Source organism: Suricata suricatta, chromosome 1 (assembly GCF_006229205.1).
Source record: "Suricata suricatta isolate VVHF042 chromosome 1, meerkat_22Aug2017_6uvM2_HiC, whole genome shotgun sequence".
NCBI classification, from domain to species: Eukaryota; Metazoa; Chordata; class Mammalia; order Carnivora; family Herpestidae; genus Suricata; species Suricata suricatta.
In genome coordinates this window covers 175513813-175526287 of record NC_043700.1, presented here as the reverse complement: position 1 = coordinate 175526287, position 12475 = coordinate 175513813, and the positions used below count along the sequence as shown (strand labels likewise).

Below are 12475 nucleotides of genomic sequence, written 5' to 3'. Positions count from 1 at the left end.
AGAAAGCTATTCATTACTCTGTCTTTTTAATGAAAACTATATACTTTTATCAAATTAGATCACACCCTGATTAACCTAACAAAGTGCCACACTGTGTTCTTAAAAATGTTGTTTTAATGACTTTATCTAAGGAGTAGGAAAGACTGTGGAAAGATGCTAAATATGTAATCATAGTATAGTTACAATAAAAAAAAATAGCCCCACACTTGAGAAGCAGCCATAAAGAGACTAGAACAAAGATATCAAAGTGCTTTGGCTGAAATTAGTATAAATAGACTTTATTGAAGTCAGTGCCTCTGTACTGAGACAGAAGATTGTGTCTACATAAGCACAAGTTGTAACATTTCACAACTTCTAAAAGGAATGTCAACAATTACAACGATCATGCATACCATGGTCGATAATCACATTTTAGAAGCATTTTCAACCATTTCTAAAGAAATGCTTATAACATTGTTATATATAGAACTACTTTCAATAAACTGCAAAACATTGATCGACTTTTCCAGTATGAGCTACAGTGTCAACACAAAAGGGAGGCATAAATGTTTAATTTATGAAATCAGAATGGAATATTTACTGTAAAGAAAAATTAAAAAGCTTTCAAATAAAGGCCATTATTGAACCAACGTGAAGAGCACAACTTGAACTTTTGAGTTCATTCATCTTTTAAAGCTGTCCTCTGAATAACTTCAGTTCTAAGCACTGATTTCAGTACTGTGAATATTCCTTGGATTGAAGTTTGGCAATGATGCGGTCCAACTGTCTCTTTGCTTCACACTGTGGGAAATTGCTCATGTCATAATATTGAGGGGCAATTTTCACCAACCTGTCCGGAAGGGGGGGGGGAGAAATTACCAAATTAACATTTAATTAAAGCACTGGAGGATAGTTGCTAGTAGGATAAGAATTACTCATTAATATAATGATGAACAAAGGCAAATCTACGAACCCAAATCAACATTAAAATTACAAATGCCTAATCCATACAAACACCACTTTTAGAAATGCCTCATTTTAGTTAGTTATATATTTTCTCAGGTTGGACTTTCCATAAACGTAAAAAAAACCACACACACACACACGATAAATTCTTTTAAAAACGCTTCCTTTACATTAATATAAAGATATTACAATTAGGCTACTAATGTCTTCACTTTAGAACACTGTTTTGACCAACTTCTCCAAGGTTAGGGTAACACAGACTCTGTAGGAGAAATATCTTGGTATTCAAATGATTGGATCTTCTCATTTTCAAAGTTTAATAACTATAAATATAGCTCTAAGCCCCAAAGAATTCACTTGACTGACTCTTTTTTAGTATTTGGCCATACGATTTTTTCTCAACAAAGCCTTTAAGATAAAATGGTAATGTCCTACACAAGTGTCAGAAGTCATAAATCTGTGTAGGCAAGAAAGAAGGCTCACAATATTAGCCAGCGTCATCAACTAAAAGAAGTGTTTTCAGTCCCACCATTCCAGGCTGACGTCTCCTATATTAAGTTATAGAATGGATTCTGGCAAACCAACCAACCAACCAACCAACCAACCAGCCAACCAAAACAAAAGCGAAACACACAAAAGGGGAAGGGTCGTAATTTTTCTTAAAATAACAATAAGCTCCAATAACAATTTGTAAATCAAATATGCTAAGATACAGCAAGATGTATGGCTTTTAGGCTTGCTTTACTCTTTCAAAGTTTCAACATATAAATCAGTAATTCAGAGCTAATGATAATGGGACAGATAAAACATAAAGACTGACTGATACCTAGTATAATGCCAAGAGACTTGAGTTGATCACAACAGCAAGAGAAAGACTCCGAAGACACTCTTGATGCCAGGCAACTGTAATTTTTTATGTGGCTGCAGATCCCGCCCATGCCCATACCAACAATCCCTCTGTCATGTTAGCAAAGCAAAATCATAAGAGAGAGTTCAACCATACCGTTCGGTCAAAGCCCCGTACCTAAACATGGAGCACATATCCTGAGTAATGAGAACATAAAGTTCCTCAGAATCAAAGGAAGGACAAGGCTGCTGTCAACGAAGTCAGACTGCATTCTAAGCAAAATACTTACAAAAACTGTTAGAACAAAGGATGTTGCTTACCATTCTGGCTTGATATCTGTACACGTCCGGATGTAATTCTTCGTTGTGAGAACAAACTCATTGTAAAGCACCCATTCAGGCTTGTGGTCAAGAACAGTAGAGGGATGCAACTGAACCACCTGGTTATCCTTCACAGTTAAGTAATGCCCTGTTCGTTCTAAATGTGCCACCTGAAACCAAAACCCAGTAAATTAACACAATGCTTCTGACATGCTAGTTATAAAACAAAGTGGTGTACAGCTACCTAAAGGATTAGGAACAGGCAGGCCTCATGATTTGCTTTTAACTCGACGGCTACACTTATTTATCACTGCCTGATACAGGCAGGGATCAGCAAACTACCGCAGGCCCAATCCAACTCACTGCCTCATCTCTGTATGGCCTGTTGACCGAAAATAGTTCATATATCTTTAAACAGCTGGGGGCAGGGGGAGAGTATCTGGTGACAAGTGAAAATTATGTAATTCAAATTTCAGAAACCGTAAGTACAGGCTGATTGGAACCCAGGGACCCCCATTTGCCCATGGCTGCTTTTGCACTGTGAGGGCAGGCAGAGCTGAGCAGATGAACAGTGAGTGACCTAATGAGCCCATGAAGCCTCCGATATACACTATCTGGTCCTGCCTTACACTGGCCAGAAGGGGCTCTCTAGTGCCAAGTGACGACTATGTATTAGATGAATTACTACAAGATTCATGATTATGAGAAAAAAGTAAAGAAAGCAAAAAGGAATGAAAAGCAAAAGGTAGCCTACAAAGAAAAGATAAGAAGGAGGGGAAGGTGCATGTGCTTCCTGCCTGCACTTCTCTCTAGAATAAACACATCAATTGGTGGCACTTATCCAAGAACTAGACAACAAACATGGAAACAGACGATACTCCCTTTAAAATTCTAGACCTATAGTAATATGAAGAATGTGTATGAATAAGTGAATAACAACTTTTAATAAATAACAGAAAATGAACTCCATTTCCTTCAATAAATATTTACGAAGCACCTGCTAGGTGCTAGGTACTATACTGTATGCCCTGTTTCTAACAAAGTTTAATCCTCAGAGAATTAGAAATCTGTATGGTTGAATATGGCCTTGCCAATCTTTTCTGAATTAAAAGCAAATCTATGAATATATCAAAAAAAAGCCACTGGATACTAGTATCTATTAAGAATAAAGAGTCTAAAGAATGAATTTTCATAGCTAGCTATAGTATTTTCCTAACTCTAATGAGCATACAATCTTAGAAGGCGCCACAATAAAAATTCTTACTGTTACTATGATTTCAACTACAGACTATGCACCGATCAATTCTTATTTTGATTTTGTGCATTTGGGTCTGTTTATTCTATTTATTCAGCTCATTTGGCCTTAAGGCAGGACACATCTTGCTTAATAGACAGCCAAAACAGAGAATGAGAAAACCACCAGGAGATAGAAGAGATAATTAAAATCAATCCAATCCCAAGTAATGGATTGATTTGTTTTCAATTTTACAACCACAGAATGAGATTTTTTAAACATAATTTGTTTTAAATCTCTTAAAATAAATGTTCACTATGTTTACCTGACAAGCTGTATGTCAGTTAGTAGAGTCCCCACTACAATACACTTAAAACTAAACGAAACATTTTAAATTATTTTTCATCTTGTCACTTAAAAGACATTTTGGTCTTTTCGCAGCACCCAAGTGTCTCAGTTGTAAATACCGATGATCAGTCTACAGCACTGTGAATGAAATACAGCTGTCTGGAATATTTGATTTTTAGAGTCTTCAGTTTCTACATAGAGAGGAAAAATGAACTGTACTTCTAGATCCACACAGACAACTGCCTCACTTCAGCATTGTTTCTCCATCTCCAGTTAAGATCTAGTTTTTCAAAAGCCAAGAACTGAAATTTACAATGAAGAAACTCTTAATAGGCCCTGAACATGACTAGGACATCATTTGGTATAAAAAAAGACTGGTAATTAAAAAGTTAATTCCAAATTGATTTCTACATAACGGGATTACTAACTTTGCTGTTACTAACTTTGCAAATTAGTCTGTTACTCTTAGAGACATAAAATTTCTTGCATATCCGTTGATTCGAGAATCTGAACATAACATTTAAAATCAATATTCAGAGGCATTCTTTAACTTGTGTTTAAGTAGATTCAAAAGGCTGTTACAGAAAGCAAACAATATTATGTAAACATTTAATTTTGTTTCCACTTATTATCCACATACCTGCATAAAATACCCAGTAACCAAAGCTTTTCTTATATTAATATAATAGTCCCTGCTTGTAAAGTCAGTACTTCGACGAGGCAAATTAAATCTGTCCATAATTCTCGATAGCTGCTGGCGTACATTATCTGCTGACATCAGGGACCTGTAGTTAATGAAGTTGTCATAACACCACTGAACCGATTCATGATCTACAAAGTTGGAGAGAGGGGAAAAAAAGAGCAGACATGAATCATCTAAATAGGTATATTATCTAATTAAAAAGGAAAATTATTAAGCATAAACCAAGTAATCCAAAAAAGAAAAATTACCCACATCAGCGTTATAAACAAATCAAATTATTATCAACTTTCCCAAAAATCTGTAGTGAAGTTCAAAATCAGAAATAGCACTAAGGTTTCTGGCTATGGGATTTTGGGATTTTGAATGCACTATTTTTAATGAATTAGGTTATTTTACTCATGAACATCCACCTGGTTGTTTCTAATACAGTCTAAGAGACAGTGTTGGGCTGAGGAAATTTGATAAAATGCTATCCATGTTTTCTTATTTTCAAAGAAAAGACAGCTTTAGATTAATATCACCAAAACAATTTATGTTACAAAAGTGAACTCAAGTGACTACTGTGACACCGAAAGTGTTTAGGTTTCACTGCCACCCATGCCCCTCTTAGTGATAAATGCACTCCTTACTCCCCACCTGTTTTTTTGACTCACTCCCCCTTCACGCCCCCTCAGGTAACCATCAGTTTGCTCTCTGTAACTGAGAGTCTTTCTTGATTTGGCCCTCTCATTTCTTCTCCTTTATTTATTGGTTTTGTATCTTAAATTCCACCATTGCAAGCATATGGTTCTTTCTCCAACTTCCTCTTTCACTTAGCATTACGCTCTCTAGCTCTGTCCATATTGTTACAGATGACAAGATCTCATTCATTTTTCAGGTTGAATAATATTCCATCATGTATATAAACCACCTCTTCTTTACCCATTTATCAACTGACAGACACTTGTGCTGCTTCTAGATCTTGGCTATTGTAAAATAATGTTGCTATAAACACAGGGGTGCATGTACCCCTTTGAATAGTGATGAGCACAGGATGATGTATCCAAGTGTTGAATTATTTACTGTATTGTACACCTGAAACTAATATAACACTGTATGTCAACTAACTGGAATTAAAATGAAAACTCACAATCAAAGAGCTGTACTAAAAAGGTAAAAAACAAAATAAAAACTAAAAAACAAGTGATATAGTTTATAAGGATGTCTGGAATCCCCACTCATGTTTGATAAATAAGGCTTACTAATTATTATTAACAAACAAAGCTAAACACTTCAAATAATTTCAAATGCATGTATTTATTATCAAAGAAATATTTCTCCACTGATGAATCCTTGACAATCTTCCAACCAATCCACTGTTTGCTCATTTAATCAAAGAGCTCAAGCTGCAGCATAATATAAAATATTATACAGTGACATTTTTATGTCCCAGAGAGTCAAAATGGAAAACTTCATTATTTACTTCAGAGGCTTTTTGATAAATAAACCTAAAAAGGTTATTGTAAAAATGGGGCTGGGGAAGGGGGGTCTTAAAAATAAAACTGTGTTGATCCTTCTTGCCGCTTCTGTAATATACATTAATCTTTGGCACTTTCTTTTCTCCTTAGTTCTAGGATTCCACCAATTATAACATACAACATTTTCTTAATTGCTTTTCAAAGAACAAATATATTAATAAATGTTTGCCCTTACAAAATGCAGTAACAATTCAGAAAGGGTGGGTGGGTAGGTGGGGTAGTAGACGATCTTTCAATTGAAGAACTGATGTGTTCATGACCATTAATTCACCCATCTAGAATGAGACGTAGTATCCATCTCAACTTACTGACATTTAGAACAAAGCACTAAATATCTTTCAAGAGAGAACAAAGAAAGTATGCTGTAGAGGTATTCTTGCTTATGCTGATGCAAAGTACTGAGCTTTGTACTTAGTACCAAAGGCAATGGTAATGTCCAAACTGAGACAATAAAAAAGGGGACCTTTTGAAAAGGGAAGTTGATTTGCAGACTCTGATCTGGAGTATAGCTTTTCTGAGGTTCTCAATTTCAGAATTCATACCTTAAGGGTAACAAAATGGCAATTTTAAATTGTCAAGATAAACGAATACTATCTAGTGGTTCTACTGTATTTTCTAAATTTGTGAGAAATAATTTGATAAATGGGAGAAATAAAATCTCAAAATGGAAACATAATTCTTAAAATAATGCTAGTTACAAACTTCATACCAATCCAGTATGCCCCTTTTAAGATCTAAAATCAAACCATTTCAGACTGAAGTCATACACACACACACATAAATCAAGGTGTCGCAAGTAACTTAAATCTCATTGTTTCTATTTAAACAGTATTAAGATAAATTTTAGCTTTACTGTGTAATCAACCATTGTCTCTAATAAAATGGTTCATCTTAACTAATATCTGAAACACAGTTGCTATTTCTCCAACATATTTGTTTCAACTGAAACATAAGATAGCATCATTTAAAAATCAGTCAAAATATTCCAAATTCAATAAGTAGATATGAAATGTCCAAATATTATGTAGATTTCTGAAAGTCTGACACTATTTTTTAATGGCTCTCCTGATTTAAAAATAGGTCAGTAATTAGAAGCTAAATTCTTTAACTAATGGGGACACTCATCAAAAGTTCAGTCATTCTGTGGCCTCTGACCTTATCTATTAGATCATCCAACACAGCAAAAGGTCTAAAGCCACCCAAGAGCTTACCGTCCGTATGGCGGTGAGAAGCATGTAGCAGGTAAGAACCAAGCATCTAGTGAATGGAGACTACCACTCTCACTCACGATGCTCCCTCCGCTGGGGGAGGGGAGGTGGTAGGAGGCCGAGTGGCTCAGTCAGTTAAGGGTACCACTCTTGATTTCTGCTCAGGTCGTTAAGGCATGGTTCCTGAGTTCCACCCCCATGTCGGGCTCTGCGTTGACAGTATGTAGCCTGCTTGGGATTCCCTCTCTCTGCCCCTCCCCCCAACACACTCGCTCTCTCTCAAAATGAACACTAAAAAATAAAAAGAAATGGTATGACAAAGCTTTCGTAGATACCTACTGTACAACATTTTCATAGAAAGCTCCCCAACTACCAAAATGTAAAGAATAAGCATTACTTAGTAATTTTGTCATTTGAAATGTTAAACTCCTCTAATTTCAAAGACTGAGGTTCTCAGTTCAGAATTGTTACATTCATATTTAAAATCCAAACGCACAGTTCTAGTATCAATCCTAAACTTTATTTTCAGAGCCAATTATGAAATCCAAATACACTAACTGCTGTGCCAACTATCAAAACTTAAACAAAATAACACAATCTCCTAATTTAAAAGAACATTAAAATGTCTTGTTAGACCATAGAGTAAAAAATGCATGCTGCTCCTTTAGAGAGTATCTTAACGATACCAAAGATTTTGAGAGGCAAGACGGACACGAAGCTGCTCCTTCTAACAGGAGAGGAGCCTTCCTTTCCAAGGCCCTCCCCTCTGCAGCTCTTCTCACAGTCAGTTCACAGGTTATGTGCCTGGTGGTCGCCCGGCATCAACCACCACGGTACGCTTCGGCACGCAAAGGAGTATAGAATATTTCTTGGACTGACCTACCCCAGGAATAAAGTCTTTAAACATGATCCATTATCAATACTTTGGATATAAGAGAGATAAAATAAATGTTCTTAAGTAAACTACATGTTGGCCTTCCATCTTTTTTTTTTTTTTTTAAAAACCAGATTATTTATCAATTCTGGTCAACTCCTCCCAGAGTCCACTCGGAAGACACAGGTGTGCAGGATGCTGGCAGCTCTGCTCTTTGTTCCCCTCACAGGCTCTCCAGCACTTTTAGACTCTGGCATAAATAAATTCACCCCCACCTCAAAAGAGATGTGCCAAGATCAAGGCACTATTTTAGGAGTATAAATAGATTTTTATGGGATAACAAAAATGAATTATAAATAAAACCATAGATAAATTTGTCAAGGCTATAAATTAAAGAACCATTTTCTTAGGAGAAATCACATACTTAGTAGTGACTGTAACCCCAGAATTTTGGTAAACGGGGATGATGTAAGGCTACCATTCTTTGATTATAGGTGATCTAAAACGTTAACCTACTGCTATGTAAAAAATCAAACATTTTCATAACCTGTTTCAAATATTTATGCATTTTTTCCTCTTAAGTTTCCCTTTCATTTAATTTTTATAAATGGTAGATTCCAACAATAGCAGCAGGCAATAACTTGATTGTTGCATTTCCTTGTTTTCAACAACTGGAAAATGTTTTTGTCACTAGTCTCTTAAAATATGATTTAAAGTTAGAACATTTTACCAAGTGACTATAGTTTAAATCACTGAACCACCTTTCTACTGGTGGGCATTTAGGTAGTTTCCCCTCCTTTTTTTTATTACCATAAATAATTCTGAGATGAAATCTTTAATTTTATCTGTGTCCACAGCATATCGAAAGATAATTTTATAGATTATTTCTGGGCCAAAGGTATCAACTTGTTAAGGTTCTCAGTAACATAAAATCTACAGCTTTTCATAAAGACAACATCAATTTCTATTCCCACCGCCAGTGTATGACTGTTCCACTAAACCCACTACTACATAGCTAAGAGCTATTTTTCTATAACCTCTGCCAATTTTATAGGTGAGAAAATAGTACCTCTCAGTAATAATGGCTCTTCTTGAACTACAAGTAGTTGACTTCTCCTGTTTATATACCACTTGTACCCGACTGAGAATGGTCATTCATATATGCAGCCCATCCTGCTGTTTTGTTAGTTTTATATTTACTTAAGAGCTATTTATTAGTAAAATTATTAAGCTGTAAAGATTCTATAAATACAAAACTATTCACACAAAAATGCAAAATGTATGAAAATGAACAGTAAAAGTATATAAAATGTGTATGTTAGTAGTAAATTTTAGGGGCGCCTGGGTGGCTCAATCGGTTGAGTGTCCGACTTTGGCTCAGGTCATGATCTCACAGTCCATGGGTTCAAGCCCTGCATCGAGCTCTGTGCTGACAGCTCAGACACTGGAGCCTGCTTCAAAGTCTATGTCTCCCTCTCTCTCTCTGCCCCTCCCCTACTCGCTCTCTGTCTCTCCCTCTCAAAATAAAATAAAGACATTAAAAAAAAAAGGTAGTAAATTTTATACCAGTGTTTTGTTTTAACTACCTTGTATTTTCCAGCTTTTTATAATCGGTGCTTTCCCCCTGATTACAAGAGCAAACAACTTTGAAAAAGATAGACAATTTCTATTTTAAATGCTAGTCAGGAGTTTTTCTTAAAGTACCTCTGGGTTTCTAATGTAAAGTTGTCACGGATAATAAATGAAAGTGAGATGAAGAAACATCTTATGTGCTGCAAGTGACATTTAGACAAAAGAGTGCCTTCAATCTAATTTACACTTACTTTGTTTAAAAGCGTGGTAGACATTCAGCAGGGTCAGATGATCTCCATCTATGTGGGCAAATCTCATCTTGGCCTCATCTGCGGCTTTCTTGGCCTCCGTGGGGCGAACAAAACACTGTGGGACTAAACAAGGTTGGTATGGGCCCAACACAAACGCCCATATCGATGAGTCACGCATTCACAGATAGAGGAACAAGGCCTAGCTAGGTCAGTTCACAGAGCATAGGGCAGGGCAGGATGGCCTCCAACTGCATCTTGGACTGTTTACTACCTTGATTTGGTACATCAACACCTAACCACATCTGTAAGACAAGAGGGTTTCAAAGCTACAGAGTACCTGATTATTTGTAACTAGATCTAAAAGTAGGCATCAAAACAGCTATTCTGAAGGCCATCAAGATACTAGAAATAGAAAGCTCAACTTATTTCAAAAACCAGTGCCGATAGCTCTACCAATAACCAGAATTATGGTGTCAATAGCCTTTAAGCTAAATGTAATTTTTCAAAAGGCCATCCATCAAATCCACTGAATGGCTAGGAAAGTTATGAAGCTCTATTTGCCCACTGCAGGGTTAAAAACAACTTTCTAACCAATCTATTGCCACATTTCTACTGTAATGTTTTCCCTAGTGCTCTGGCTATTACCAACTGGTGGGTATCACTATTAGCACCGGTGAGCAGAAGCATATGTAGACATTAAAAATATCATGAAATCTTGGGTTTTGATGATAGCAGTAGTGGTGGAAGGTTAAACCGCCTTTGAATTAAGAAAATTCAAAAAGGCTGGGGAGATTCAGCCTAGTTTTCCAGCATTTTAATAAAAAGATTAGAAAATGATGTCCCAAGTTTTTAAAAAAAACGGTTATTTGAATCAAAACCTCAATATAAAAAGCAAAATCCAGTATGTAAAAAGTTGACAATTAGTCTGAAACAGTCATTATTTCAAGGGTCATCAAAATATGTTAACTACAGTATTTGTTTAGAGCCTCGATGTTAATTCACATAAATCTTTAAGTTGTTACAAAGCGTGCACTACATTTTTAAAATACAACTTTCCTTAATTCACTTTAGCAATTCCATAGTCATAAAAGCATTATGAAAATAAAAATACTTAACAGCTTGGGACTTTTGTCAACACATTTTTAAAGCTCTTTAAATCTTATCAATATAAAAAAGTATAAATGATCAGTCCAGATAGAAGATAATGGGAATAACCAACAACAAGATCAAGTACAGTTTCAATTTACTTTCCCATACAGTTTCCCCTTTAAAAAGATACCAAAGAAGCCAAATAGAGACAATGACACATGATCACAATAAATAATAATTAAATGTCTTGCTTAATGTAACTGAAGCAAGGTAATCCGTTAAAGTACAGAAACCTCTCAAAGATGTGAGTTAATGTGAACTAGCTCCCAGAATTAACAGTGGGAATAAATAGCACTCTATAAGGCCCCTGATTTGCACTATTTGTATCAGGACCTGAAAACTTCAAAAACTATTTAAATGAAAATCAAAGCATTATAAGCTGGGCAAACTGCTTTTGTTCTAGGACTTCTTCTTCACCCTTTAACATTGTCCCCCCAGAAGTGCCATGCTTAATAACCGCTACACATAAATGTCCGTTCTCTTGATGTGCTTATAATAAGCCCCTATGTTTTGCAGAGCTCCTTATTACAAATAAAACATATAGCTGAAAGATTTCAACTGAATCACCATGACCAGATTTTTACAAACCTAATAATCTAGACTCATAGGATGGTAATTATATGTAAGAGATAAGAGAAACTGGAAGAATAAAAACTGAACAGATAACAAATAAATACACAAACAGTCTGTTAGCTCTCGCCCCACACTTTCTCTATGAACTAAAATCCTGCATAAGTACAACCGGGAGCATCTAACAAAAACATGTAAGAAAGGCAGACAACAACCTACCACCACCTCCGCAAGTGAGACTACAATTTTATTAAAATGATTCGAGACTGCCCTGCCCATCTGCTCTGAGTCTGATCAGTCATAACTCTGCAAAAAAACATTTTAGCTAGTTCTTAAATTAAAAAGTCACACCATTAAAACATACCATACATCTAAACTAAGCCAAAACTGTTATATTTAGAATTTTTTCAATTTATCCTTTAATTCTATAGAAGAAAATTCTGAATAATTTGAGGCACTAAGTTATAATTAAGACTAAGAAACCACTCTGAAACTGGAAGTCATTCTCCCCAGTACTGGAACTAGTAGTATTGAATACTTTGATCATCAGTAAGACCATAAGATGTCTTCTATTTTTAGCTTCAAGAATCAGTGAACAGTAATGAACCATACTTCTTTTTGGAAAATCTAATTTCCAAGTTGTAATTCATTCGTGGGTTATGTTTTACGGCTACTAAAAACAGCATGATTTGTTCAGCCTAATGCTCCAATTTCCAAAATTAGTGATTTTTATCTATTAGGTATATTTCTTTTATCAAGTGCTTTCAGCCACTGTAAAAGAATGATCAGATTAGATTTTAGGCCTAAAATTATAATTACTACTTCTATTTATTTGATACTAACTTTGAAATTCATGTTTGCTTGACTGCCACTAGAATCCATATCTCTACATGTAAGAAAAGCTCAACTTAAATGATAGTTGTTTGGGTTTGTCTCA

At 35.5% G+C, this 12475-nt stretch overlaps 1 protein-coding gene across 1 annotated transcript in view; it reads right to left on the bottom strand.

The window, feature by feature from the left end:
- Positions 1-257: 257 nt before the first annotated feature.
- DHX15 (DEAH-box helicase 15) overlaps positions 258-12475 on the bottom strand; it is a 58249-nt gene continuing 46031 nt past the window's right edge. The window contains exons 11-14 of the mRNA XM_029948040.1: positions 9820-9942; positions 4335-4525; positions 2113-2282; positions 258-829 (exon numbers count right to left, since the gene is read on the bottom strand). Coding sequence (XP_029803900.1) covers positions 712-829; positions 2113-2282; positions 4335-4525; positions 9820-9942 — 602 coding nt within the window. The 3' untranslated portion in view covers positions 258-711. The remainder of the gene's footprint in view (positions 830-2112; positions 2283-4334; positions 4526-9819; positions 9943-12475) is intronic.